The sequence below is a fragment of the Spizellomyces punctatus genome (assembly GCF_000182565.1).
Source record: "Spizellomyces punctatus DAOM BR117 chromosome Unknown supercont1.8, whole genome shotgun sequence".
In the NCBI taxonomy this organism is placed as follows: domain Eukaryota; kingdom Fungi; phylum Chytridiomycota; class Chytridiomycetes; order Spizellomycetales; family Spizellomycetaceae; genus Spizellomyces; species Spizellomyces punctatus.
In genome coordinates this window covers 1,399,792-1,427,627 of record NW_015971544.1, presented here as the reverse complement: position 1 = coordinate 1,427,627, position 27,836 = coordinate 1,399,792, and the positions used below count along the sequence as shown (strand labels likewise).

General features: G+C 48.1%; 3 protein-coding genes across 4 annotated transcripts; 2 read left to right on the top strand and 1 right to left on the bottom strand.

Annotated features, from left to right (window-relative positions):
* The first annotated feature begins 419 nt into the window (after positions 1-419).
* SPPG_05363 lies at positions 420-5,034 on the top strand. Of its 2 annotated transcripts, XM_016753579.1 has the most exons (11): positions 420-664; positions 751-1,020; positions 1,095-1,252; positions 1,317-1,386; positions 1,453-1,660; positions 1,740-1,814; positions 1,879-2,616; positions 2,680-2,988; positions 3,080-3,439; positions 3,500-3,618; positions 3,682-5,034. In XM_016753579.1, exons 3-11 carry the CDS (start codon positions 1,122-1,124, stop codon positions 4,648-4,650), a joined length of 2,979 nt encoding a protein of 992 aa, XP_016608027.1. In that variant the 5' UTR covers positions 420-664; positions 751-1,020; positions 1,095-1,121; the 3' UTR covers positions 4,651-5,034. The 2 variants fall into 2 exon arrangements, with proteins under 2 accessions (XP_016608027.1, XP_016608028.1); XM_016753580.1 differs by lacking the exon at positions 420-664 and having other exon boundaries at positions 687-1,020.
* Positions 5,035-5,772: 738 nt separating this feature from the next.
* On the bottom strand, positions 5,773-12,580 carry SPPG_05362 (uncharacterized protein). Its single transcript, XM_016753578.1, has 12 exons — positions 10,397-12,580; positions 10,301-10,331; positions 10,096-10,225; positions 9,460-10,031; positions 9,116-9,389; positions 8,489-9,048; positions 8,010-8,416; positions 7,728-7,944; positions 7,493-7,650; positions 7,332-7,431; positions 6,862-7,277; positions 5,773-6,786 (listed from the first exon to the last, which is right to left on the bottom strand). The coding sequence occupies exons 1-12, from the start codon at positions 10,535-10,537 to the stop codon at positions 5,893-5,895; spliced, it is 3,900 nt and encodes a 1,299-aa protein (XP_016608026.1). The 5' UTR covers positions 10,538-12,580; the 3' UTR covers positions 5,773-5,892.
* SPPG_09271 (amino acid adenylation domain-containing protein) lies at positions 11,003-27,618 on the top strand (the record flags this gene model as incomplete). The annotated part of the gene is made up of 17 exons (XM_016757428.1): positions 11,003-11,362; positions 11,496-11,638; positions 11,707-12,051; positions 12,109-13,662; positions 13,718-13,746; positions 13,818-14,084; positions 14,152-15,477; positions 15,545-16,011; positions 16,073-16,625; positions 16,700-16,775; positions 16,838-18,767; positions 18,833-19,155; positions 19,223-20,086; positions 20,147-22,399; positions 22,458-23,303; positions 23,387-26,019; positions 26,090-27,618. The coding sequence occupies 17 exons, from the start codon at positions 11,003-11,005 to the stop codon at positions 27,202-27,204; spliced, it is 15,084 nt and encodes a 5,027-aa protein (XP_016608025.1). The 3' UTR covers positions 27,205-27,618.
* Between the last annotated feature and the right edge of the window lie 218 nt (positions 27,619-27,836).

The window sequence follows — 27,836 nt, the reverse complement described above, 5'->3', positions numbered from 1 at the left end:
CATATTCTCTCGATATTCCTTGCGGGTATGGTGAACTTACCAGAGGTGCGAACACCATTGACTCTAGCCGCATTCGGGTTGCCTCGGAAAAATGCCGCTAGTCGATGCTCCATTTCGTCGTAAAACGCCGTGCCTCCAAATTCCCTTTCACAGTACGTCTTACAGGCTGCTGACATTTGATTCCAGGTCCATTGAACGTTGTTTAGTTGGGAAAGATTGCGGGGGAAGTCCATCTTGAGAACCTCTGGGCACAGATGGTGTGGCAAGATAATTATGAGCGCCTGGCATTGGCATTGTTATATAAACAGTATTTTTGGCGCATATGATGTGGTACCGAACATTTTGATTACATAATTCGATAGAACTGAGAGGTCCTCTTGAAATTGTGAGGACGGGCGAGACTCTTCCTGACCTGATCCGTCTACTCAAAAAGATGTACAATAAGGAGGCCTTTAATGTAACTATGGGGGAAATAAGATTCGTCAACCTTTGATATTAGCATGATCAAGGTTGCTGCAGATCATTCGGTAGAGGTTTGAAGATGAAGCCCCCATCCTCTGACACGTTCCGATGACCAGCCCATTCCCTGAAGAAGGGAGTCATCCAATCGACACTGCCATTTTGTTGTGCACGACTTGTGGAGGGCCTCAAATAAGGCCTCAAGGTGACTATGGAACCCTCTTAAAAAAGCAGTATCTTTTCAGTTGCCTTACACTTTTCTCCTGAACGCTACCAATTATGCCCAAGAAGATTCCTCAACCTCCTTCAGCTTTCTTGGTCGGCAATGTTGGCGAGATCGATCCCGAGTTTCCTCTGGGCTCCTTTGAACGTCTCGCGGACTTATATGGACCTATCTACCGACTAGACATTGTGGGAAGGAAGCAAATTTTCATTAGCAGCCAGGAATTGGTGGACGAGGTGTGCGACGAAAAGAACTTCGACAAAGGTGTTCAAGGGGCATTGGTTGAACTCAGGAATTTACTTGGGGACGGGCTATTCACAGCCTATAACGATGAGCCTGTAAGTGGCAGACAAGGCTTTGTCCAAGGGAAAGAAGTGAACTGACTGGTGCTCATTTGACTGCCATAATACAGAATTGGGCGCTCGCGCACCAGATTTTGATGCCAGCTTTCAGCCCGGCTAAGCTTAGATCGCTTTTTCCAAACATGCACGACATTGCCTCCCAGCTGATTTTAAAGTGGGAAAGATTCGGAGAGGATTATAGGATCAATGCTGCTCACGATTTCACCAGGCACGTTGCGGAAGTGGGTTAGGCTTTGGTCAATGATAACGCTGGGACTTACTCTTCCATATAGATTGACGCTCGACACCTTAGCTCTATGTTCGTTCGATTATCGGTTCAACTCTTTTTATACCGAAGAAATGGTGGGTCTCTGTACGCTTCCGTGATGCGTCAATAGCTAGTCCCATCGAGTGTTACTTTTTCCGCAGCACCCCTTTGTTGAAGCCATGGTAAACGTTCTCCTCGAAGCCGGCCATCGTTCGCAGCGTGTCCCTATCCAGCAAAGCCTTATGTTTCGTACCACGCGTAAGTTTCACCAAGATATCGCGTATATTCACGAACTTTGCGATCAGATTGTAAAGACAAGACGAGAGCAACCCACCGATGCTAAGGATTTGCTAAACATGATGCTGAACGGTAAATATACTTGCTAGAAAGATGTCTGGTTAACTAGATACGAATGCAGTTACGTATTCGTCACCAATCAATGGTTCAGGTCGGGACAAGGCAACAGGCCAACAGTTGTCCAAAGAAAACATTCGTTTTCAGATGGTTACATTTTTAGTTGCCGGTATGTCCTCGACTGTACCTTGCAGAGTATAACGAATGAAGCTACACGCTCTTCGTTGCCACAGGGCACGAAACTACGTCCGGTTTGCTCTCGTTCGCATTTTATTACCTACTTAGCAATCCCTACGCGCTACAAAAGGCGCAATCTGAAGTGGACCAGGTAACGGGCGGCGAGCCCGTTACGCTTGACCATATTTTCAAACTCCCGTACATCGACGCAGTGCTGAAAGAAACCCTGCGCTTGCAACCAACCGCGCCTTTCTTCACACGCAAGGTCAAAGCGACAGAAGGCCGGACAAATTACATCTTCAAGAACGGCGAGTACGAAGTAGGCGCACATGATGTTATTAGCGTTATTATAGGAAAACTCCATAGAGATTCCAAAGTGTGGGGAGAAGATGCTGAGGAATTCCGGCCTGAACGCATGCTCGAGGGAAAGTTCGAAGCACTCCCGCCTAATTCGTGGAAGCCTTTTGGCAGTGGTCTTAGGGCCTGCATCGGACGTTCGTTCGCTTGGCAGGAGAGCTTGCTGACCGTCGCCATGATTTTGCAGAAGTTTGATATGGAAAAGGCCGACCCAGCTTACGATTTGAGGATCAGGCAGACGTTGACAATCAAACCTAACGATTTTTACATGAAGGCGAGAGTGAGGAAGAATGTACGGGCGCCAAGGGCTTTATCGGTTGATATCGTCGGGCACAAGGCGGCTAAAGAGGCGGAGGTCTTGTTGAAGGAAACCATCACAGGATCTCAGGATAAAGGCGGAGAACGGAAGTTAACCATTTTATTTGGATCTAATGCTGGTACGCACCTGCGCTAGAAATTATTACCTATTCTACTGTACTCTACCATAACTCTATGTTCAGGTTCTTGTGAATCTTTTGCCGATCGGCTGGCCTCTGACGCTTCAAACTATGGCTTTTCCGCCACTACGGCCACACTGGACTCTGCAACTGAGGCTCTCCTATCTACAAATCCAGTGGCAATCATCTGCTCATCTTACGAAGGCCAACCCCCTGATAATGCCCGCCAGTTTGTGGCTTGGCTCACTGGTCCGTCAGTCTCAGATACGCTAAAGGGGGTTAAGTACGCGGTTTTTGGATGTGGACACACAGGTTGGGCTCAAACATACCAACGAATCCCCATATTGATCGACGAGACGTTACATGAAAAAGGTGAGTGCCGGGCGAAATGAACGCCGAAGAGACGTATAAAGAAAATTAGACTTTCGAATACCACTATTAAGATGCATCCCGTCATTGGTAGGGGCCGAGAGACTACTATATCGAGGCTGTGCTGACGCTGCTGGAGATTTTTTTGGCGAATTCGATGAATGGGAAAACAAATTTTGGTGTATGATGCAAGACAAGTTCGGGGCGGGTTCTAAGTCTACTCAGGGAACTTCTACAGCCGATGATGTTGACGCGGGCAGTGCGGCCAACGTAACGTCCACGTTCCAAGTGCAAGTGTTGAGCAGCAACAGAGCTACGGTCTTGAGTCACCAGAAATTTGAATACGGTGCTGTAGTTGACAATCGAGAGTTGACCTCGAACGTCTTGAAATGCGGCGGGATGCCCAAAAGGCATTTAGAAATCAAACTCCCCGAGGGTATGACTTATCGTGCTGGTGAGTTTGTTGTCGTCATTAATAAACGATTTAGACCTAGCTAATAGCGCTGGTGGCTAGGCGACTACTTGGGGGTAATGCCTGTTAATCCGATCCACGACGTTAAACGAGTTTTGTATCGCTTTAAACTCCCAGTTGATGCCAACATCATGATAAAGACCGAAAAGAGGACTTTTTTGGTACGGGCCCAAGTCGTCTTTTTTCTTTTCTCTCTTGTCATCTGAGAGTAGTTCATTTCCAAGCCCACCAATCTGCCTATTCCGGTTCATACCGTTTTAGGCGGCTACGTCGAGCTAAATCAGCCGGCAACCCGCCGCCAGTTGGACACTCTTCGTCTCCTTGCACCTGCGGAGCTTCAATCTGCCTTTAGTCGCTTCAACGATGCAGACTACAATACCGAGATCCTTAACAAACGCGTGTCGGTTTTGGATCTACTGGAACTGTACCCTGCTCATCCATTGGAATTCGGCCAGTTCCTCTCCATGTTACCACCCATGCGAATGCGCCAATACTCAATCTCCTCTTCGCCACTCTGGAACCCTTCTCATGTGACCTTAACAATTGACGTTCTGAAATCACCCGCGATTTCGGGGCACGAAACAAAGCTCGGGGTGGCCTCTACCTATCTCTCTCGTACCAGTCCGGGAGAGATGGTTGCCTGCTTCGTGCGTCCTTCCGCCGCAGAATTTCACTTGCCCCTAGACCCCACCGTCCCTATTATCATGGTCGCGACGGGGAGTGGGATCAGCCCAATGAGGGGTTTCATTCAGGAACGTGCGGCCATGGTCGCCTGTGGTCGAGAGGTAGGAAAAGCTTTACTCTATTTTGGCTGCCGTAATGCAGAGGAGGATTTCATATACAGAGACGAACTTCAACGGTGGACAGCACTAGGCGCCGTGCAAGTCCGCCCCTGTTTCTCACGTGGAAGCGGTGTTCCCACACCACCAGCATCACCTTCTTCATACCCCGATCGTCCTACACAGCATAAATACGTCTACGAAGCCATGTATGCTGACCGTGAGGAGCTAAAGGAGATGTTTATTGACGGTGCGAGGTTCTACGTATGTGGTAGTGCGAGCAAGTTAGCCAAGAGCGTAAGGGAGACCTTTATCAGGATCTATAGGGAGATGAAAGGGGTTGGCGAGGAAGAGGCGCAGAAGTGGTTTGAAGAATTGAAAGGGGTCAGATATGCGACGGATGTGTTCGGCTGATTGAGATGCTAGGTTCAGTCTTGCGGACGCGCGATATCGCGACTATATGTGGACATGGTTTCGTTATATGGTGCTTTTTTCTTTTTGATATCTTCTGTCAATGTATTGCTTTACATCATGAGAGGCGACAGTCATTAAGAGATATGTTATGAGGTTGCGCTGTGCAAAGGTTATGTCAAAGAAGCAGTGGGGATGAGCTGGAACTTTGATTATAAGGCGAGCTCCAAGTGTAGCCAGGTTGCTTTAGCTTACTTAGATAAAGGAATTTCGGAAATATCGAGGTTTCCGTAGCACAGCATTAGGATACTTTAGCCTAGTAGTAAGGGAATTTAAGAAACGCTCTTGGGAGGCTTCGCACATGCTGCCCAAAGTCACCTTGCATCGAACCTAAGCCGAGGCGACTTGAGGAGATGATGGGAGAACTGGAATAGATTGAAAGTTTGCGAAACCCTGGGGACGGGCCACCAAACATATGATATATACTGTAGAAGGTTATAGTAAAGTTCCTGAGCATAAAAAAGGGGGTTCAAAAAGTTCCGGCAAAAAAAGAACAGGAAAACACAGACTGGATCTAAGCGACAAGTACTTTCTTTTAAGATAATTTCTGGTTGACTAGTCCCGTTCTTGGAAACCCCAGCCAAAGTTTTCTGAAATATATTTAGGAGGTACGTTCGATCGACAGACCACCTTTCAAACAATATAAGGGGAGACGTAAAGCGACCTCTGGGTTTTGGTAAAATATAACGTTGCATCCCAAAATCTGCCGAAGATCGGGTGTTGAGGGCTGATTGTCATGTTTTGCATTTACTCTTTAAAAGTCTTTCAGGTATGGCAGCACTGTTCCTGCTGCTTCTGTCAGCCGATCGTGTTAATCGCCAAAGACGATGAGAAATATAAAAGCGCAGCTTGGAAAAGAAAAGCCGGTCCTTTTCGCAGATAGAGGATGTAACATGGTCGCATATTCTGATGACATAAAGATCAGATGGTGCAACACCTGTACCTCTGCCCTAACCCCAAAGTTGGCCAACGCTGACCTTGAGAAAAGCTCAGTATAATACTCCACGCTAAATTGGCAGTTCTTGCTGGGTTTAAAGAGCTATTGGGAAATCGGACCATGTTCCCTTGGCATTCATCGCACATCCATTGGGTTTGCGACGCAAAATGCAGATTGTATCCCCGGCATACGACGTAATCATTGCCCACAATACAGAGTTCCATATTGTTCTATTTGCTGCACACCATCTATCTTTTTGACCCCAATTGTTGGAATGCAGCATGTGAAATTTCTCTCACCGCTGTGGCATTCGCAGATCCTGTAGCCTCGACCAGCTCCGCAAACACTGACCCCTTCCTTTCCAATAATGTCCAGGGAGCATCGCACTCGACCGCTTTCCCCTCATCCAACACCAGCACCCGATCAAAGCCAGCAATTGTATTGAGACGGTGCGCTATACTGATCACAGTCGTGTCCTTAAAAGTGGTTGCGATCGATTGCTGGATCCTCTTATCCGCATCCGCATCAACTGCAGCAGTTGCTTCATCCATCACCAACACCTTTGCATTTGCCAGGATCGCCTTGGCGAGACAAAGCAATTGACGTTGTCCCACAGAAAGGTTACTGCCGCCTTCTGTAAGGGGTGCATCCAGTTTCTCCGGCAGAGAGGAGATGTAGGTTTTCAGACCTATCAGGTCTAGAGCTTGCCACATCTGCTCATCCGTATAACGAGATTCCAGGTCAAGGTTACTACGAAAAGTCCCGGAGAATAACGTCGGTTCCTGCGGGATCATTTGCAACCCCTTCCTCAGCGTCCTCAAACCTACACTAGCAATATCCCGGCCATCTATTTCGATGAGGCCATCCGACGCTTCTATGATCCTAAACAACGCAGTCACCAAAGTGGATTTCCCTGATCCCGTGCGTCCAATAATGCCAATCTTCTCCCCGGGTCTGATGCTGAGATCAAGGTGCTTGATGACAAGATGATCGGGGCGTGATTCATAACCTAGTTGGAGGGATTTGAAAGCGATAGCTCCCGCGGATGGCCAAGTGGAACCTTTGGGATCACTATCTAACTCAGAAGGAGCCTCCCGGGGTAATTCGTTAGCGTAGTAGTTGAGACGTTCGATAGCGTTGAACTGGGGGAAGACAAACAGGGAAAGCGTCAATATGACCGCCCCTTTTTCCTTTACTTGCGTACTCAGTTCACCTACCATCGCTTCGCCTCGCCCGAGATTGATAAAGAACTGGATGAGCACGGAACCAAGCGAGATGGCCGATGTAAGAGACACAGCCATGGTACTAGAGTCCGTAATCTTCAAGGGAGCAACCAAAACCAAAACCAAGACAACCGACGTTGACAGTATTTCAAGCCTTAACAAAAACCATAGTCGAGTCGCGTTATAGAAAAGAGTGGATAGATTACTCTGATCCGTCCTCGAACGTTGATTGGCAATGAATTTGTCATGTACTTTATACGCCATGATCGTCGAGAGTCCGTTCAGCGTTTCTGATACATGTGCACTGAGCGGTGACCTCATGATAGATTGCAGGCGCTTTAGTTCGCGGAAACTTGATTGATAGTAGCGGAAGAGAAGGAAGTACAAGAATGCTAGCACCGCAAGTAAAACTATTTGGGAGAGACAATTAGATCCTGCAACTTTTTTTGGTTGCTTTCACTCACCGAGTAAGAGGAGATTGGCATATACAATAACGATGAGGGTGGAAATGACATTTGTGCCAGTTGCAAAGAGGTCGATAAATGTATTTGGAAAATTAAGATCCTGCATGCCCAATGCAAAAGCATTTAGTCGCGCCCACTTTTAGTAGAAATTCAGAACTTACCACGTCTTTAACATCAGTGGTCAAGCGACTTATAATCCTGCCGACAGGCTGACTTTCAAAAAAACTCATAGGGGCCTGTAAAAGACCATTCATAGCCAATCGGTGGAATGCACGTCCCGCTTTATAACCCCCATAAGCGATGGCTCCACTCATACACACTTTGCAACGATTGGAAAGTGGTTGTGTCGGTAAGAGAGACCATGGTATAGTGCACTCTGCAAACATAACTACTTACTGCTCATGGCCGAGGAAAATACGCCCACCCCTGCGTAAAATCCAATATACTGCCAGGAAGTCCAACCAAAGCGATTGGTTGACCACCACGAAAGAGATAGAAGCACGGCACTGCTTGCAACGATGAGGAGAATGGTAGAGCAAATGACATTAAAGGCGAAAGGGATCCCTCCTCCGGCTTTAAAGTAGGATACAATTGTGGCACCCGTTACTTGTCCCTACAAGGCGGATGCGACATTGTCGGACTCATTCGGTAAAATCACAGTAAGGCAACGTCTCTTACCTTCTTACGCTCCTCCGCAACAATTCCTTGGGCCTTTGAAGATGGGGTTGTAGCTGGAGCCGTATTTAGCTCATCTTTTGTCTCGATTACATCATCGTTTTCTTCTGCGTCTTCATAGGCAGTCACCTCAGCGACATGGAAATCTTTCATCATCTGAGCGAGCAATCCATTTTTGTCGCTCATCAAATTCGGGAACGTGCCCGCTTGAACTATCCTTCCATGCTCAAGAACAATGATGTGGTCCACTTCTGGCAAAAGATGTAGCTGATGCGTCGCTAGCAAAACAGTTTTTCCTCGCAGAGCTCCGCAAATGGTTTTCTCGAACACTTCTTTGCTGACATGTGCATCCAAGGCCGCGATTGGATCGTCCAAGAGGTATATATCTGCATCTCGATATACGGCACGTGCTGCAAATCAACGATGAGACTTTCAGTCCAGGACATAAAAATCCGTCTGTCTTCCAACGTGAGATCACATACCAAGCGCAACTCGAGCTTTCTGACCCCCAGACAGATTAACACCTTTCTCCCCAATCTGTGTATCGACACCATGTGACAGCAATTGCAGATCACGATTCAACTGGCACACAGAGAAAGCATTCGAAAGCCGTTCGTCCGTCACATTCGAATTGAAGAGGATATTCTCCTTGATGGTACCGGTTATAATCCAAGGTTCTTGGGGACAATAGGCCATGGTTCCATATGCATTGGCTTCGCCATCAGTTCTACGCATATCTCCCACGAGAGCGGAAAAGAAAGAAGATTTTCCTGCTCCAACAGCGCCTACAATGGCGGTTAAACTGGCTCGCGGGATGTTGATAGACATATCTCGTAGTTGGAAAGTCGATGGGGGTTTTGCATCTGCTTCGGACTCACTGTTCTTTGACGATTCCCAGCAAAAACAGGCATTTTGCAGCGTAATTGCGTCATCTATATTCTTAACCTTCTCCAGGCGGCCCGTGAGATGTGATGGCTCGACTTCCTCCGCAAGCAGCAATGACTGAATGCGTCGCATGGACACCAGGAACTGACTCAGATTTCTGTCCAACAAATATCCAGGGTCAAATCATCAAATCATATATGTTAAGGAATTGATCGCATACTCACGCCACTACATCGGTAATGTCGGAGAAAGGAGTGGCAAGGGTGGAAAATAGACCAAGCACGGAGAAAGGAGCGGAACCAGACATATCGCCTCCGACTGCCGCGAAAACGACGAACGTGATGACGGGCACAAGGACCTGCTGCAGTTGCTTGACGCTGCTTAGCCAGAAAATCACCGTACAGAACAACCGGAAGGATTTATTCTGAATCTTGCGCGCTGCCGAAATCTTTTTAAAGAAGTAGTCTTCGCAAGCGGCGTATTTGATTACTTTGACGCCTGTAAAGCACATATGCAGAAGCTTAGAAACACCAACCAAAAGCGGGCATCTACCAGGAGACACACCCACCGTACAGGAACTCGCGAAGGAGCTTGATACGCGCATCCATGGATTTCATGTAGCCCCCCACGGCCTTCCCAAAGCCTGCGCCTAATGGTGTTTGCAGACCAATGAAGATAGCAAACAGGCCGATGGATACCCAGACCACTTGACCCAATAGTTTCCCAAGCAAAACGCAGCACACAATTATATGCACCGGAGCAGTCCACATTGGATTAATGAAGTTCGAGTACGTAGCAACTTTGGTGACATCGGCATTGATGAGAGTGATGATATGACCAGCAGGGAACTGTAGGCGGGCTTTATGAGAGAGGCGAAGAGTTTTCTCATACAATGCATCAGTCAAAACTGCGGTCGCTTCCACAGTAAGGTCGAGCCCGAGCATTTGTACCCCATTTGAGCACAGGGATAAGACGAGTTGGAGGGCGCACAAAATGAATGCAATCGCAACACCAGATTCGACGAAAAGCTTGGGGCCATCAGGTTGAGGATTCACATATTGCAACACTTGCGGAATCATGACAAAAGGAAGCCCGAGAGTGATGACAAGAGCAATCGCACGGAGGAGGGCAATCAATACCCTGTGATGAGCATGAATAGATTACTACAGGTACAGGGTGTGCAAGGTGTTGCTGTACGGCTTACAATCTTGGTGCGTAGAGAAGAGCGAGCGACTTCGTGAGGCTTGGTGGCGTGCATAAAGTATTTTCGAAAGGGTCCGTATAACGTTTGTACTGCTCCCAGAAACTACTGAGGTCGTTAGCGACTGAGACGGCTAGCATCACAGACAAAATCAATTCGAACAGATCCACCGAGCGACATGAACGTAACAAAGATCAATTGCACAAACCCTGCTGGCTTTTCGGAAGTGAGCCAAGATCCTACGATGAAGACTGCGGTAAGAAATAGCGGTATTATATCGTTAGCAAGTATAATCAAGGCAAACCTGTTCATCAAGCGCCTTCTTATATCCCAGTCTCACGAACGGGTCGATCCAGGAGAGAAAGACATTGGACAAGAATGGGCGACGAAGTTCCTTGCGAAGCATTGGAGCAGACGCCGAGTTGCTTTCGTTTGTCTCGCCCATTGCAGAAACAAGGATGGGTCACCCTTCTGCTGGCACTGAGGGGATCCCAAAGAAGAGGAACCACAAGCAGAGAGACGAGCAACAGGTCGACATTTTTAGCCCATTCCAATAGCTTCTGTTGCAGCCACGAATACATTCAAACAGGCAATTTGGTAAATTTGGGTAGAAGAAGGTCGACATTCTCATGGAGCAAATGCGATATGGCAAAGATTCCGCCAACATCCAAAAAAACGGCACTTTTCCGGAGGTTTTGCTGACCGGGGAATGGGCTGCGCGGTGCCTGAGCAGCCCCAACTTATCAAAAGTGATTGCTCACATGGGGTGCAAAACGATCAAAGCTGGCAGATCGCGGGACTAAGCCACTTAATTTGCTGGGGACGGACAGCTAATTAAATAAGGCGAGCTTTTCGGTGTGGCACAGTCATGCAAGTCCACGCGGCAACTCCGACACTCCATCTTCAGCCGATGTACTTCGATGGGCTTTTTGGTCTTTTTTGCTGGCAGAAGACAGTCTTTTGGCTCAGTGCATTCTTTTTCACCCAAAGTTTTCTTACGGGATGCTTGCAAAACTATGCCCGGAAGTACACCATTCCCATCGACTTGTTGACGTTTGAGTTTCAAGTACGGCCTACCCGCAGTGCTGGGGTACGGCCGGAAGAAGGCGCTTACATCAATGGAATTTTCTTGGAGGGGGCTCGATGGGATATTGAAGAGAATTCAATTGTAGAGAGTTATCCAAGGGTTCTTTATGATGCATTGCCCATTATACGGTTGAAGCCAGGAGAGAAAGCGAAATTTGAATCGAAAGATGCTTATGACTGTCCGGTAGGTCGCCGGGGCAAATTTGCCCTACTGCTATACTCTTCTAACCTACAACGATAAAGCACACAAAGAAAGGAAATCAAAAAACCAAGGACAAAAAAAAAAAACTGCGCTTGGGCGGCCGTGATGGTGACAGTCCGTTCGATTTAACTTGAAGTCCTGGCACACTGTCCGTCATTCAACGAGCCAAGTCCTTCCCTACAGCACCTCATCTGCCATTATGGCGCCCAAAGGCTTTGAAGCACTCGACGTCGAGATCGACGCAGCTTCGGACGCTGGGTATGACGATTAATGCGCTTTGACCTATTGCATTTACTAATGACCCATAACTCCTTTATGCGAAAAAGATCGCACCCGATTGCACCCTTACAAGCCGACTTCACGCTTACCTCCGATATCCTGAGCGAACTTCGCGTCAAGAAGGACTGTACGAATGAAATCAACAATCTTCTCATCTATGCGTTGGCGGCATTGGTCATTGTTTTGAACCGCCAGCACGAGAGACCTCTCTCCATCACCCTTATCAAGCGCTTTGCTACCGATTCGATCGACACAAAGCCACAGGTAGTCCAGTGCGAACCACTCAACATGCAAGCTACGGTCGGATGGACGATCAAGCAAATCGCAAAAAAGACGGCTGCACTTATTTCTGAGACTCCCCATTCTCTTACCGTTCTTCTCCGCGATGCAAGGTTCGTTTTAATGGCTGCTTGTTGACCTAGCTTGTTCTCATGACTCGCACGTTGCAGCTTGTCATCACATCTCCCATCGGACTCCGACATCCGCCTCGAGATCTTGGATTCAGCATCCGCCGCGTTCACCGGCCGTATCTCGGTCGATCCTTGTACCTTCCCGGACACGGCAGAGTCTTGTGCCCAGCAATTACGCGCTACGCTGACCAAGATGATGCTCCCCAATGTTGAGCAGCTTACATGCGAGTCTCTCATCTCCTCGGTAGTGCAGACGGCGTATTGGGCGGAGCAGTTGAAAAAGGCGCCTTCCTGCCCTTTTCCAACTGATAAAGCGCACAACGGAGAGGCACATATCCCGTCGATGAGATATCATCAATTCAGTTTTTCCTTGGAGCTATCGAACGCCATTGTCTACTATGCCTCAACGAAACAGACATCCCCCTTTGTTGTGATTCTCAGTGCATTGAATGTGCTTATGAGCCGATGGATGCGGAGCGAGGACATCTGTATTGGCTCAGTCTCAACCGTGGAAACATCCGACCACGTGAGGAACAAGTTAGCTCTCCGTATAAACATATCTGACTGCAAGAATTTCAATGATGTCCTGGATCGAGCCAGAAAAACATGTCTCGACGCTTTTGACAATGAGCAACTCCCGTTCTCCGACGTCCTCGCAGCCGTCAACCCGCCACGTTTACCTGGTCGTCACCCTCTGCACCAGTTCATGCTGATTGAACTGACTGGTACCGGACAAGTCCTCCAGAGTACTTTCGAGTCCCCAGCTGCGCACAAGGGTCCGATGCCCGTGGACGACCGGTTATCTCCGCTGGAGATGATATTCCATTTCACATGTGAGGAGGAAGGAGCTATTGAATGGACTGTTCAATTTGATGGCAACCTGTACTTGAGGGGAACAGTGGAAAGGCTTCTCTTACAGTTGCAATCAATTCTAACTGTAATTGCAATGCAATCGGACACGGATTCGCTTGACACCTTGAGTAGTACCATGCCTGCTGAGGAACGAAAGCTTGTGGTTCACGATTTTAACTGTGGGAGGCGACACTTAGATGAATCAGCGCTCCTTCATAGTATATTCGAAAGCACGGCTGCGAAGAAACCACATTTTCCGGCTGTGATCTTCAGAGACATCACGCTAACTTATGGACAAGTTAATGACGAGGCAAATAAACTGGCGAGATATCTACGCTCCCAAGGCCTGAAACGGGAAGAAATCGTCGGTATTTGCTTGTCAAGAAGCCACCGTATTGCCATCTCCATTCTCGCGATCTGGAAAGCTGGTGGTGCCTATGTACCATTAGATACCGAAGCTCCCCCAGGAAGGATGTTGCACATGGTGAAGGATACGAGAATTCGGTTTCTTTTTACTGAGGATCAACAGTTGCATCATTTCGTCGGCGAAGGGCGCCAAGAGTTCGCGCACTTGCTACAATTAAATTGGGATGATGACCACTTACAGCGAGATCTGAAGAGAGTACCTTCCAAGAACATTGATAACGCCGAGGTTGGTTTGAAACCGGAAAGCCTTGCCTACTGCCTGTTCACCTCGGGCACAACGGGAACTCCGAAGGCTGTGCTTATTGGACCATCGATGTACCTTCAACATGGCAAAGACGATAATGCCGGACTTTATCGATTCTGTTTCTAGATACCTAGGATTCTTTCAGTATACGTTTGGTGAGTTCATATAACAAAATCGCTTTATGTGACTTCCCATCCGATGTAACGCAACTGTTATTCTGCTTTAGATGTTAGCATCGCTGATCTTCTTATTCCCTTCACGTATGGCGCCACCCTTTACGTTGTCAGTAAACAGGATCTTTTGCAGGATCTCACGGCATTGGTAGAAAAGCATCAGATTGACGTCATGGGACTAACACCGAGCGCAATGCCTCTATTGGATCCCATCAGAGCCGCACAGACGCTACGCACAATCCATATCAGCGGGGAAGGGTATCTTCGCTCGACTGTGAACTCCTTCATGAAAGCGGGAATTAAGATAGTGAACGCATACGGTAGCTTTGCCTTGCATGATCAGGTTTGCGAAATTTGACCTTGGACTCTAACGACTTGTGCTCTAAGGTCCGACCGAGTGCGCTGTCTTCACGTCCGTTACCGTACTATCGCAAGATACCTATCTGAATTGCATTGGATATCCGCTCCCAAATCTGGCACATTACGTACTGCATCCCTCAACGTTCCAACCCGTACCAATCGGGTTGCCCGGCGAACTGTACATAGCTGGTGTGCAGGTCGGAAGAGGATATCTAGATCGAGAAGAATTGACCGCAAAGACGTTCCTTTGCAATCATCTTTGTACCGGAGACGAAGCATTGGAGCGACTCTACAAGACTAATGATTTGGTCAGAATGCATTCTGATGGTAGCATCGAACATCTGGGACGAATCGACTCGCAAGTCAAACTTCGCGGTTACCGTATCGAACTGGGGGAGATCGAGTCAGTACTAGCCGCTCATCGCGATATTGCAGCCGTTACTGTACAGTTGCGAGAGGATCGAGTCGTTGCTTACGTAGTGATGAGGACTTTAATAGAAGGAACTGCCTTGCAAATGGACACGTCAAATCTTCGGCAGCACTGTGCTCAATTCCTCGTTCCGTATATGGTACCTTCAACCTTTATTCAATTGCCGTCTTTACCGCTGACCCGTAATGGAAAGTTGGACAAGGCACAGTTGCCCGCACCAGTAATCGAGAAAGCCGCCGGAGATCAAAATTTACCCAACTCATATACCGAAAAACGTATTGCTGAATTATGGAACGAAGTCTTGCAATCAGGCAATCAGATTGATGTCCGTACCAATTTTTTTGAAGTCGGCGGGAACTCTCTAGCGGCGGCAAAAGTCTTGGGAAGACTGAAGACTGATATGAACTACGTGGGACTGCGGTTGGCGGATGTATTCGACTGTCCAACTATTTCGGCACTCGCTGCTCGCATTGAAGCCGTTCGATCTGACACTGATAGTGTAAGTTTGCCGAAAATCACACTGCAACCGCGAGCGGATGTTAGAGGCGCTTCTCCGCATGAGGAGCGTATGTGGCTCTATCAACTACAGAACCCCGAAAGCTGCAATTATCACATTGTGCAAGCCTTTCCTATAGAAGGCCATACCTCATCCGAAGTTGTAAATGCCATCAGAGAACTGCAACAACGACATGACAGTTTGAATAGCACCTTTGGGACTGACAACGATGGGAATCTTGAAGTTCACGTACTCGAATTAGAAGCCGCAGCATCCGATATCCGGGTCATCAATTCCTTGGATTTGAGTGAAGCCAATGTAATCTGTTCAATAATAAATCACGAATACAGTACGCCTTTTGATCTGAAGAACGGGCCAGTTGCGCGTTTCTCGGTGGTTGAGCTGGATACTCTTAGTTGCGTCGTGGGTAAGTGATCGATTGTATCAGTATTTCTCAATCGGCTGGCTCACATTGTTCCGGAATACTTTCCCAGTTCTAGGGGTTCACCATATCGTGTTCGATGGGTGGAGTATCAACCTTGTACAAGAGGAGCTCACCGCTCTTTGCGAGAGGAGGGACTTGTCGGTACCTTATCAATACGCGGATTATGTCGCTTGGGAAAAGACTATTCCCAATACTATATTTCAAAAACAGTCGGCGTACTGGAAAGAGAAGCTTGCGAACACTGTGGTCTTGCAGTTCCCATATGACAAAGTGCATTCTGGTTCAGTCCATAAAATCTTACGTGGCAGCGCCGCCTTTTCCATTCCGGCAAAACTGGCCTCCCAACTTGAGGAATATGCTACTTCTCGAAACGCATCCGTTTTCATGGTTATGATAAGTGCTCTAAAAATAATTCTTGCCTCTTACACTGGAAGCTTGGACATCTGTATCGGTACTGTGAGTGCAAACCGGGGAGTGAAAGAGTTGGAAGGCATTGTTGGATTCTTCGTGAATACGGTATGAATCTCCTTGTGCTTACATTCAAGGGAAATTCTTGCTAACTGCATAATTGCCACAGCTGGTTTTACGCACAGATCTCACCGGATTGGATACATTTTCGGAAGTGGTTGCAGCTGTTAGGGGTACCATTTTGGAGGCATTCGACAACCAGCTTCTTCCTTTCGAAGAAGTCGTTACCACGGAGATGCCTTCTCGATTACCCGGACGACATCCGTTCTTCACGTTTATGTTGGTTGAGCAAAACTCTCATCTTCTGTCGAGACATCAACCAGATGAGCGGCCCGAAGGTCTTGCCCCATTCGAGATGTTAATTGAGTATACGAAGAGCCCCGACGGAGCACTAATGGGGTTCTTCAACTACGATAAGAATCTCTTCCATGAGGCCACTATCCAGAGTATGCAAGATCAGCTCCAGACACTGCTAGAGAATTCCATAAGAGCTGCAACTCCGTTTATTCTGCCTACTGTATCTACTGCCGAAGTAAAGCCTTCAGATACCGCTTTGTTGGAAGACTATCTTCGCGACCTCCCTTCGGGCAAGCTGAGCTTCGGCCGCACAACGCCAAATACCTGTCCGCATATAACAATGAACCCCAGTCGTTCACTATCCCGTTGCAGACCAGTGCCAACAAGTTGCGTTCATTCGCCGGGCAGATCGGAGTACACTTGCCTACTTTATTCAAAGCAGCTTGGGCCGCGACATTGCGCAAATATCTTTGCGCTGACGATATCATTTTCGGCGATCCCGATCTTGTATTTTCGTAAGTCTAAATGGAAACTGCGGTTCCCATAGCTATGATTCTCATTCACCAAATTTGTTTAGGGGAAACAATGGCGCTTCGTTTGCTATCCCATGTCGGGTGCGCTTTCCTGATTCGGAACAGACCATTGCTGATTTCTTGAGATTCGTCGATGAAAATATTGATCGCATTCGGCGAAAAACTGCAAATCTTGATTTATCAGCTATTCGACATTGTTATCACAGTGCGAATAAAGAACGTACGGGGCAGGCTTGCGGCGACACGACACTGGTTTACGTCGATACACCCGAGCCCACTACTAGAACCTATTCCGACACGAATCCATCGGACGCACAGTCCTCTGTTTTTACAGTCGTGATTTCCCGCGAATTTGGGGATAGCGAGCGATTTTTCATAACTATTTCAGGAAGTAGCGTTGAGATTGTCGCCAACAACCAAATCGGATGCCTTCTGCATGAATTTGACTTCACAATTTCCCAGCTCGTAGCGTCTGCGAATGTTAGCATCAAGGATGATTCGCTATGGGATTTATCTGAGCATCAATCCTCATTGATCTCACAGTTTAACTTCGGAGGGACAGTCTCTTTACCATATGACGTTGTGATTGATGGTTTCCGAAAGATCATGCAGGAGTGCTCAGAAACCCGGGCCGTGGAGTATGGAGATCAATTCTTGACTTATGCCGAGCTAGATAGTCTCAGCACCACGCTGGCCGCGCAGCTAGCGTCGAAGGGAGTGACTAAGGATCATCGTGTGGCCATTGTATTGTCCAGAAGCCTCGAGTTCACATTGTCGATGGTGGCAGTAGCGAAAACTGGCGCGGCGTTCGTCCCGTTGGACGCCCAGTTTCCGGCGGACCGCATTCAGTATATTCTGCGTGATTCACAAGCTACGTTAATCCTTTCGACCCAATGCACAGGGAAGATAGAAGCACTGTCACTCCATGATATTGAACTCTTATGGGTCGACATGAAGCAACTTCAATCCTCTCCCCGGCACTTCACGCCAGCAGATCGACACTGCGCTACTGGATCAGACACCTTTTTCTTCTTGTATACATCTGGATCAACTGGCGCACCAAAAGGTGTTCCCGTTCCTAATATTGGTGTTTCAAACGTAATAAACCACTACCGTAACCATCCCGGATGTGTGGAAGGTTCTCGAATTGCTCAGTTCTTAGCGGTTGGTTTTGACGGATGCCAATTGGAAACATGGTCCGCTTTGAATCATGGCGCAACTCTTGTCCTGCGTGAAGAAGATGCATTCAAAACTATTTCTTCCGTTACTACACTCTTTATTACCCCCACCGGACTCTCGAAGATTGGAAAGCCCGAAGATTACCCCTGTTTAAAAGCGGTTACGGTTTGTGGCGAGCACTGTCCAAGAGAGCTGAAGGACATATGGGCAACACACGTTGTGTTCAACAATATATACGGTCCATCTGAGGTTTCCGTCATATCGCACCTTGCTTTGCTCAAACCAGACGACGAAGTCACAATTGGCCGGCCAATTCCGAACTCCAGTTGCTATATATTGGATGCTCAACACAGACAAGTTCCAATTGGGGTGGTGGGTGAGATTTATATCGGCGGTGTCGGTATCTCCCCTGGATACAGCAATCTGTCGAGGCTAACCGAGGAGCGGTTCCTACCGGACCCGTTCATTCCTGATTCGCGAATGTTCAAGTCAGGAGATATGGGGTACATATTTTCGGATGGGAGTTTTGGTATACTTGGCCGCAAAGATGATCAGGTGAAGTTCAAGGGATACCGCATCGAATTAGACGAAATTGCTGCCGCAATGATGAAACATCCTCAAGTGAGCGCAGCGGTTGCTATCGTGAAGGATAGCTCTTATCTGGTTGGATTTTTCACACCGGACACGGTTGATGTGCAAGAATTGCGCGACATTCTTGCTAGCCGAATCCCCAGGTATATGATGCCTGCCGTTTTTCATGGCCTGACTAACATGCCGACAAATGCGAATGGAAAGGTTGGTGCAGATACGAGCATTTTTATTTGGACTGTTTTTCTGAAGTATTGTTTGGCATCCCACAGGCCGATAAGAAGGCACTTGCACAGCTTGATATGCGCATGCAAGTAGATGACCTTGAAACCGAATCTGAACGGCAACTGGCAAAATTGTGGTCCGAGATCCTTGGAGTGCAGATCCAGCTCATTGGAAGGGATAGCTCCTTCTTTGCCCTTGGTGGTGACTCGTTATCTGCGATCAGTTTGGTCGCGAAGGCCAAGAAACACGGGTGTTCCAGTCTTTCTTCAACGGTGATCTTTTCAAAACCTCTGTTGGCGGACATGGCAGCGATACTCAAGTCCGTCTCTACGGAGTACATTCCAATAGCTTGGCCAGTTGCTTGTGTCAGGTGGGAGTCATACCATTCATTACCTTATGACATACACAAACTCACCGTGTATTTGTTGCTTCTTCAGCCGCGAGACTTTGGCTGAAATCACAACGGACTTCTTGCCAAAGCTAAACATCCGGAACGAGTACGAAGTGTTTCCTACCACACCGTTGCAAAGTGGAATGATTGCAGCTACATTACAAGACAATTCTTCGTACCTTGCTCATATTATTTTCGAAGTAGAGGGTACAATATCTGTGAGCCAACTGGAAACGGCATTTTGGGTGGTCATAAAGCAGCACGACATATTGCGAACCACCTTTGTCTCGACCTCGACCGCGGGTCTGTGCCAGATCACACATGGCGAGTCCACGGCAACGGTGGATATCGTCAGTGTACCGGAACTCACCACATATCTCGAGTCTGATAAGCTGCGTGGTTTTACTCTTCAAGACACTCATTGGGTTCGCTTAGCGTTGGTATCTTCGTCCCTACCCATCCCTAGGCAATTCGTGGTGATGGCGATTCACCATAGTTTGTATGACGGATGGTCATTGCCTATTATATGCGATGACCTCATCAAAGCATACGTCGGTGAAAGGCTCCTCGATAGGCCTCGTTTCCGCACTGTCGTGGACTATGTTTTTGCTCAGGATATGGCTGAAAGCCGGAAATTTTGGAGCGCCTACCTTTCGGACATCGTTCGTCCGTCGCCTTTGAACCTTCGCTGTGGAGCTCCCGCTAAAGATGAAATGCCATCACCCATTTTCCATCAATGCTCTACTTCTACCGACGTTCTTCAAACCTCCGCGCGCTCTGCGGGAGTCACAATGGCTGTGCTGTTGAAAGCCGCCTGGGCGTTTACCCTACGGAAGTATCTGCGTGTAGATGACGTGATTTTTGGTCAAGTGCTTTCCGGACGTGATATCCCTGTGGAAGGTGTAGAGGCGTAAGTTCCGAGGTGGTTCCATTGCTGGTGCTGCATGAGAACTAACATCTGTGCTGCTAGGATTGTTGGACCTTTAATCAATACAGTACCATGCCGCATCAATGTCTCTGATTCGAGTAGTGTTTTGGACATTCTGAAATGTTTGCAAGCAGACCATACCAAAATGCTACCTCACACGCATACGGGTCTAGTGGACATCCAACGGTACGCTGGGGTCCAAGCAGATGTTTCGCTTTTCCAAACCCTATTTGTCTTTCAAAACCTTCCTGTGAAAAACGAGCATGCAGTGGAGCAGATCATGCGGACACCCGATTTTGCGAGCACTTCCGGCGGGTCCATGTCGAAGTACCCCTTCGAGTTAGTTCTCCATCCAGAAGATAAGATCCTCCGTATCAGCGGCTTCTATCAATCTCGGAATATGGAGGAATCTCAAGCGTTTATGTTGTTGGACGAATTCGATTTCACAGTTAGCAGGCTTGTAGAAGCAACAATTCAAGACAACTGTATGATGAAGGCTGAAGACATGTGGGAATTGTCTCCTTCGCAAACCCTTGCCCTTGAGAAACTCTGCGTGGGGCCGAAGGTGGATCCACACGAAGTAGTTCACCAGAATTTTGAAGCTCGTAGTAAACAGCACCCTAGCTGGATTGCTATTGAACACGCAGGCGAGTGCTTGTCATATGGCGAGCTCAACGAGCGCGGTGAAGCAGTTGCCGGTCAACTCGCTTCTCTGGGTGCACGTGTTGGAAAACGTGTTGCTGTTATTATGCAGCGCTGTCTTGAATTTCCTATTGCCCTACTAGCCGTTCTAAAGACTGGTGCCGCTGTTGTTCCGATCGATGCCAAGTTCCCCGAACATCGAATCACCTATATCTTGCAAGACTCGGATGTATGCGCTATCGTCATGCAAGAAGGGCAAGGCGATAGACCTTTTAGCCTGGATAGGGCCGTCGTATATGTGGATAGAAGATCAAAAGATCGACATGGTTTTGAACGTATGGAGAAGCATATGCCAACTGGTGCCGATGAATTTTTGGTCGTTTACACCTCAGGATCAACGGGAAACCCTAAAGGCGTAATTGTACCTCACTTTGGCGCCATGAATGTTATCCTGTTTTGTGCCCCTCTCCTTGGTTGTCATGAACGATCTCGTATGGCTCAGTTTATGGCTATCGGTTTTGATGCGTGTGCATGGGAGACCTGGTCAGCGCTCAGCAGTGGCTCGACGCTCGTTTTGTACGATCAGGTGATGGATACGCTATGTAACGTGGATTCACTTATGATTACGCCGACTGGTTTGTCTCAGCTAGGTTCACCATCCGAGTTCCCTAACCTGAGGAACATGGTTGTTACTGGAGAGGCATGCTCGAAGGAATTGAAAGACCTGTGGTCGGAACATGTCGTCTTCATTAATGGTGGAGGACCTTCTGAGGTGTCAATCTTGGCGCATATTGGCAGATTATTCCCTGAAGAGCCGATTACTCTGGGCAGAATCATCCCCAACTCATGCTCGCATGTCCTGGATGAACGAATGAGGCCAGTCCCGGTGGGAGTCGTTGGCGAGTTGTATACGGGTGGTTGGGGTATCGCACACGGTTATGTTAATTTACCGCAACTGACTGCGGAGCGATTCGTTCCTCATGATTTACGCCATCACGGGCCTTTGATGTTTAAGACAGGGGATCTCGGGCGAGTCTTGCCCGATGGTAAATATGAGTTGCTTGGACGTAAAGATGACCAAGTAAAATTGAAAGGCTATCGCATCGAGCTGGACGAAGTGGCGGCAGCTATCATTAAACATCCGCGGGTTGCTACAGCAGCTGTTATTGTGAAGGATGGCACGTATTTAGCTGGCTTCTTCACCCCATCCGATGTTATTATTGCAGAGATACGCGCGGTAGTGGACGAGAATTTACCGCCCTATATGAGACCAGCTGTGTATTGCGGATTGGACGCGATGCCAACCAACGTGAATGGAAAAACTGATAAGAAAGCCCTGGCTGAAATTGAGCTCAAGATGGAGCGTGCGTACCTTGCCACTCCTATGGAGATCAAGATGGCTGCCCTATGGGCTAAGGTTTTGAACAAACCGCTCGAGCTAATTAGTAGAAACACTTCCTTCTTCGAGCTCGGGGGTGATTCCATGTCAGCGATGCGCCTTGTCGCCCTGTGTAAGAAGGAAGGGATCATCCTAACTACACAGCAGATATTCAAAACCCCTACATTAGCCCGCCTCGCTTCATATTTTGAAGAGTCCCCTAGCGAAACAGAGGTCGCGAAGGCAGCTCATACCTGGCCTGCTGCGAAGATCAGGTATTGTCACGTTTTATTGATCTTACTGTGTGTATGGGTTTTAACACAGCATCATCAGTCAAAGGGCGTACGAGGAAATCGCAAACATTTGGGCACCCTCCGTGCGGCTAAATGGCGAGTTCGATGCATTCCCGCCAATGCCCGGGCAGGCCGGCATGGTGATGACAACGATGCGTGATCCCGGAGCGTACGTTAACCAGGTTCTTCTCGATGTGGCACCTGGTGTGACTGAACCATCGGCGCTAAGCAAAGCTTTCCACACTCTCGTCGCCACTCATGACATTCTGCGTACTGCCTTTGCATCGACCTCGGATGGCATATGTCAAATTGTTTTGCATGAAGCCCAACCCTTGTTCGAGGAAGCTGCTACTACGGATATATCGGACTTCTTGAAGCAAGACAAACAGCGCGGATTCAAAGTTTCGGATAAGCAATGGGTGCGACTGACGCTAGTTCGTGCTCGCGAAGAGTATCATGTTTTAATGACGATACATCACGCATTATATGACGGTTTCTCAATGCCACTGATTACTCACGACTTCTTGAAAGCGGTGAATGGGTTGCCACTTACCAAACGACCGAGTTTCCGTACCGCCGTCGATTACATATACTCACAAGATCTGGACGCAGCTGAAACCTTTTGGCGTGATTACCTCGTGGATACTGTGGCGGCACCAGAGCTTTTATTAGGGGGCTGCCCATTGGATGAGGACGCTCCAATTGACGTTGCATGTCCGTTATCAATGGCTCAGCTACAGGAGGCTGCAAGAACGGCTGGCGTCACAGTTGCGGCGATTCTCAAATGTACATGGGCGTTCACACTTCGTAAATACTTGCGAACAAGCGATATCATTTTTGGTCAGGTTCTCTCTGGACGGGATATATCAGTACAGGGCGCGAATGAGTACGTTTTTACATCTGCATTCCACTTTCTCTTATTGAAATTGGAATCGTAGCTAATTATCTACATGTATGTACTCCAATTAGGATTGTTGGACCACTCATCAACACGGTGCCATGTCGGGTGCGCTTCGACGACCGAAGCGTGATTGACGTCTTGAAGGGCATTCATGATGAATATGCCTCCATGCTTTCCTTTGGGCATGCTAGTTTAGTGGATATCCAAAGCTGGGGCAAGGTAACAGCAGAAAACAAACTCTTCAACACGCTGTTCGCATTCCAAAACATACCCAACAGCGGAGAGGCCGATACCACCAAGGATAGTCGTTTCAAACTGTCGTCGAAGAACCCCCGGAACAACGGAACGTTCTCCGACTATTCATTCGAGCTTATTCTATCGCCGCTAGGGGAAGAGCTACGCGTTTCTGCTTTTTATGAGAGGATGGGAAGGTCACAAGCTTCAATGGTTGTTGACGAATTCAACTACACGATGACGCAGCTTGTGGATAACATAACCGGACCAACAGCGAACGCACGTAGCGCCTTCTGGGACCTATCGCCACAGCAGGTTAAGCTAATAGACCAGTTTTCCTACGGCGAGCATGTCGAAATCCCTTTCCCCATAGTACATCACGCTTTTGAATCCTACGCAAGAAAGCATCCTGAGTGGCGTGCGGTTGAATATGGGAATGACTATATGACATATGGGGAGCTTAATGAACGGGGAGATGCCATCGCGGCTTTGATTGGGACACTCAAGGCGGGTTCCGGTGTTGCAGTCATCATGCAGCGCTGCCTGGAATTCCCTGTTGCACTGCTGGGAGCTTTGAAGGCAGGCGGGGCAATTTTGCCGATCGACTCTAAATTTCCGCCTGAGCGCATCAGGTTTATGGTGGAAGATGCGAACGCCAGTTGCATTGTGTCGAGGAAAGCTGATGCGAAAGCAGTGCACGACCTGAACTTGGATATCCCAGTGATTTATGTCGAACACAGCTTGAGTGATGCACATAGTCAGACTACACTCGTCGAGGAAGGAAAAGGCAACGCTGAGATGTTTAAAGGTCGCTCAGGAGGAGATAAACGGGCTTATCCATGTTCTCCAACGATGTCGACTGATACCCCACGAAACAAAAAAGTTGAAACATCTCGCAAACCGCGCAAATCATTCTGGGAGTGGGCAAAGCGAACAGCATCGACGTTTTGCGGATGTCCCACACAAAAGCCAGTAGACTCAACGACTGCACGATCTACCTTCCGTCAAACGGGTGCACCACACGTACAGGAAGCCGACACGTTTATGGTGGTCTACACATCGGGCTCCACCGGGAAACCGAAAGGAGTACCTGTACCACATGGCGGTGCAGCCAATGCCATTTTTGCCTGGTCCCGTGAAAGCGGATATCATGAGAAAGCGCGGGTATTGCAATTCATGGCAATCGGGTTTGATGCGTGCCAGCTCGAAACTTGGTCTGCTTTATGTAATGGGGCCACTTTGGTGATACGGGAAGAGGATGCTCGCGAATCAATCAAAAAAGTCTCAGCGTTGTTCATGACGCCAACTGGTCTCTCCACCCTTGGCTCACCACTGGACTATCCTAATTTGAAATATGTGACTGTAGGTGGGGAAATGTGTCCCCAACCCCTTAAAGATTTATGGGCGCCACATGTGCGGTTCATTAATGTCACCGGCCCCACGGAAATATCAATTCTTAGTCATATGGGAACTCTCAAGTCCGGCGCTACGGTGACGGTAGGCAGGCCGCTGCCGAATACTTCATGCTATCTGTTGGATCAGAACGGAAGAGTTCCTGTGGGGGTAGTAGGCGAAATGTACGTTGGTGGAATAGGTGTCGCCCCCGGATATGTGAATTTACTCGAGCAAAGTGCCGCCAGGTTCCTTCCCAATCCTTTCAATCCGGGCCGAATGTACATGACTGGCGATCTCGGGCGTATACTTCCAAGCGGCGATTTCGAAATTCTCGGACGGAAGGATAACCAGATAAAATTCAATGGTTATCGGATTGAGTTGGACGAGGTTGCTGGCTCCATCTTGCGACACCCCGAAGTCACGAGCTCATGCGTGATCGTAAAAGACCAGAAATACCTGGTTGCCTTCGTAACGCCCGGAAACCTAGACGTTGAGAGCGTTCGTCAATTTGCGCAACAATGCCTCCCGCATTACATGGTTCCCTCTATTTTTCTAGCGTTGGACGAGATGCCTGTCAACATCAACGGTAAGACGGACAGATCGGCCCTTGCAAAGCTGGATATCCAATCAAATCAAGGTTCCCGCCCATTGACAACAATTGAAGAGCAGTTAGCGTCGATTTGGGCTGAAGTACTTAAATCCGACGCCGGTCAGATTTCCCCCACCTCGTCGTTCTTCTCGCTCGGCGGTCACTCGATGAACGCATTTATCGCCCTTCAAAGGATTAGGAGAAAATTTGATCTTGATCGATTCAATCACGAAACGATGTTTACGGCGCCATCATTAGAGCAGATGGCTCTTGCCATCACACGGATGGTGGACAATGCTAATGTTGTGAAGTCCTCGATGAACAGTTTGCACAACCCGCCGAAATCTATACGTATTCTTTGTCTCCATGGGCAAGGGTCGAATCCGGCCCATCTTGCCCATCAACTTTCTGCAATATCTGTGGCATTAGGCTCAGATGTCGAACTCATCTACCTTCAAGGTCCTTTCGAAGGATTTTCGTCTCGTAAGTTCATGGACCTACAATAGTGAATTGAACGTAATCCGAAGTTCTCATAATTTCTTTGCTTCTGCAGAACTTCGCATTTATTACCCAAATATGACAGGATACTCCTGGTTTCCATCCGACGGCAACATCACGGAAGATGATGCATTTCAGACAGCACACCTTGTTCTGACAGAGATCGAAAAGCACGGTCGCGTCCATGCGCTACTGGGCTTTTCTCAAGGAGCAATGGTGGTCGAACTGATGGATCGAATGGCTGAAAAGTCGCTCATCCCTCGCAAGTGGAATTTCAGCATCCTTTTCTCTGGACTTCCGTTATCATCGCCTCACGTACCCTCTGCCTGGACTGAGACAGCAACGAGTGGATGGCAAGTTCCGTCGATCCATATCTCTGGCGAAAGAGAACGTGAGGAGTTCCATACTCTTCTCGCCGGCCGTTATGAGGCCACGAAATTGACTCATCTTCGTCATAACGGGGGTCATGATATACCCAGGGATGAAGAGTTCGCATTACGTATTAGTAGTATCATCAAATCAACAAGCACTCATTCATCCGAAATCCATGGAGCAGCATCACTTGGAAATGAACTTTCCGACGCTGTTCTGTCGGCCGTCATTGCGCACGCTGGTTCCCAATTTGACATCCAGAGGAATACTGCGGGGCTAAATTCCTTAATGTTCCTTATCGACGCACCTCGTGCTCGGCTAGTTGTTAAGCAACCAATCTCAGAGACTTCTGCGGCCGAAATAGAACAAGAGCATGGCATTCTCATGGCTCTTTCCAAGATTTCGAACGAGTCGCTTTCTATTCCAACGCCCATCGCCATTATTGAAAGACACTCTATCGTTTCGCGAGTGGATGGCGACAATGGGGCGGACGGATGGATACGAGCTGGATCTTCGGAAGCCCGCCTTCATATTGCGTACCAGTTTGGTGAGGCTCTTCGCATCATCCACAATTGGGAGCTCACAGGAGTTCCTGTCCTCGGACTTCCTGCTGACAGTGGCATTCACGCGAGTAGCAGTCCTCAAGACTGGTTGAAGGCCAGCCTGGATTTTGTCAACGACAATATTACGCGGGATCTTGGTCACACAAGTCGCGAAGAAGGGATCAAAAGCATATCCATTATGCGCAATATCCTCCAGACGAATATGGCCGAAAGGACGACAGCAACTCCAAACTAGTATTCCTGCATGGTGATGCCGTCCTGGCCAATGTGCTCTTTGTTCAAGACCAAACATCATTAACAAAATGGCGCGCAGTGGGAGCGGTGGATTGGGGCAGCGCTGGTTTTGGAGATTGTAGGTTCGATTTAGGGACGGCAGCATGGTCTATAGCGGCCTCCGCTGAATTGGTAGACGAAGCGGAACTAACGGAGCAGTATGTGGGAGCCTTTTTGGATGGATATGGAGGATTCAAGAGCAACTTTGAGTCCTTGCGTAAATGGGTGCATTTGTACCATCTACAGTCATTCGTAGCGCATACAATCTAAATAGATTTAGATGTGGACTAGCGGTTTAGACATAATTTAGATTGTAGACTAGATGTGAACCTCATACATACTTTACATAAACAAAGTCGGATAAACACACGAAATAGGGGGAATGGGTGAAAGATGACTATCTTTGAAACAACCCTATGCGCAATGACCTAAATATCCTCCACATATTAGGACGTTGCTTACTATAGTCACGATCACTATGCTATCAATTCATATGAAAGGATCCAATCATTCGATGAGCCAGATATAACTAAAGCAGCATGCTCAACCGGATTGGGCACTAGGGTGGGAATATTCAGAAATCTCAGCGTGCTG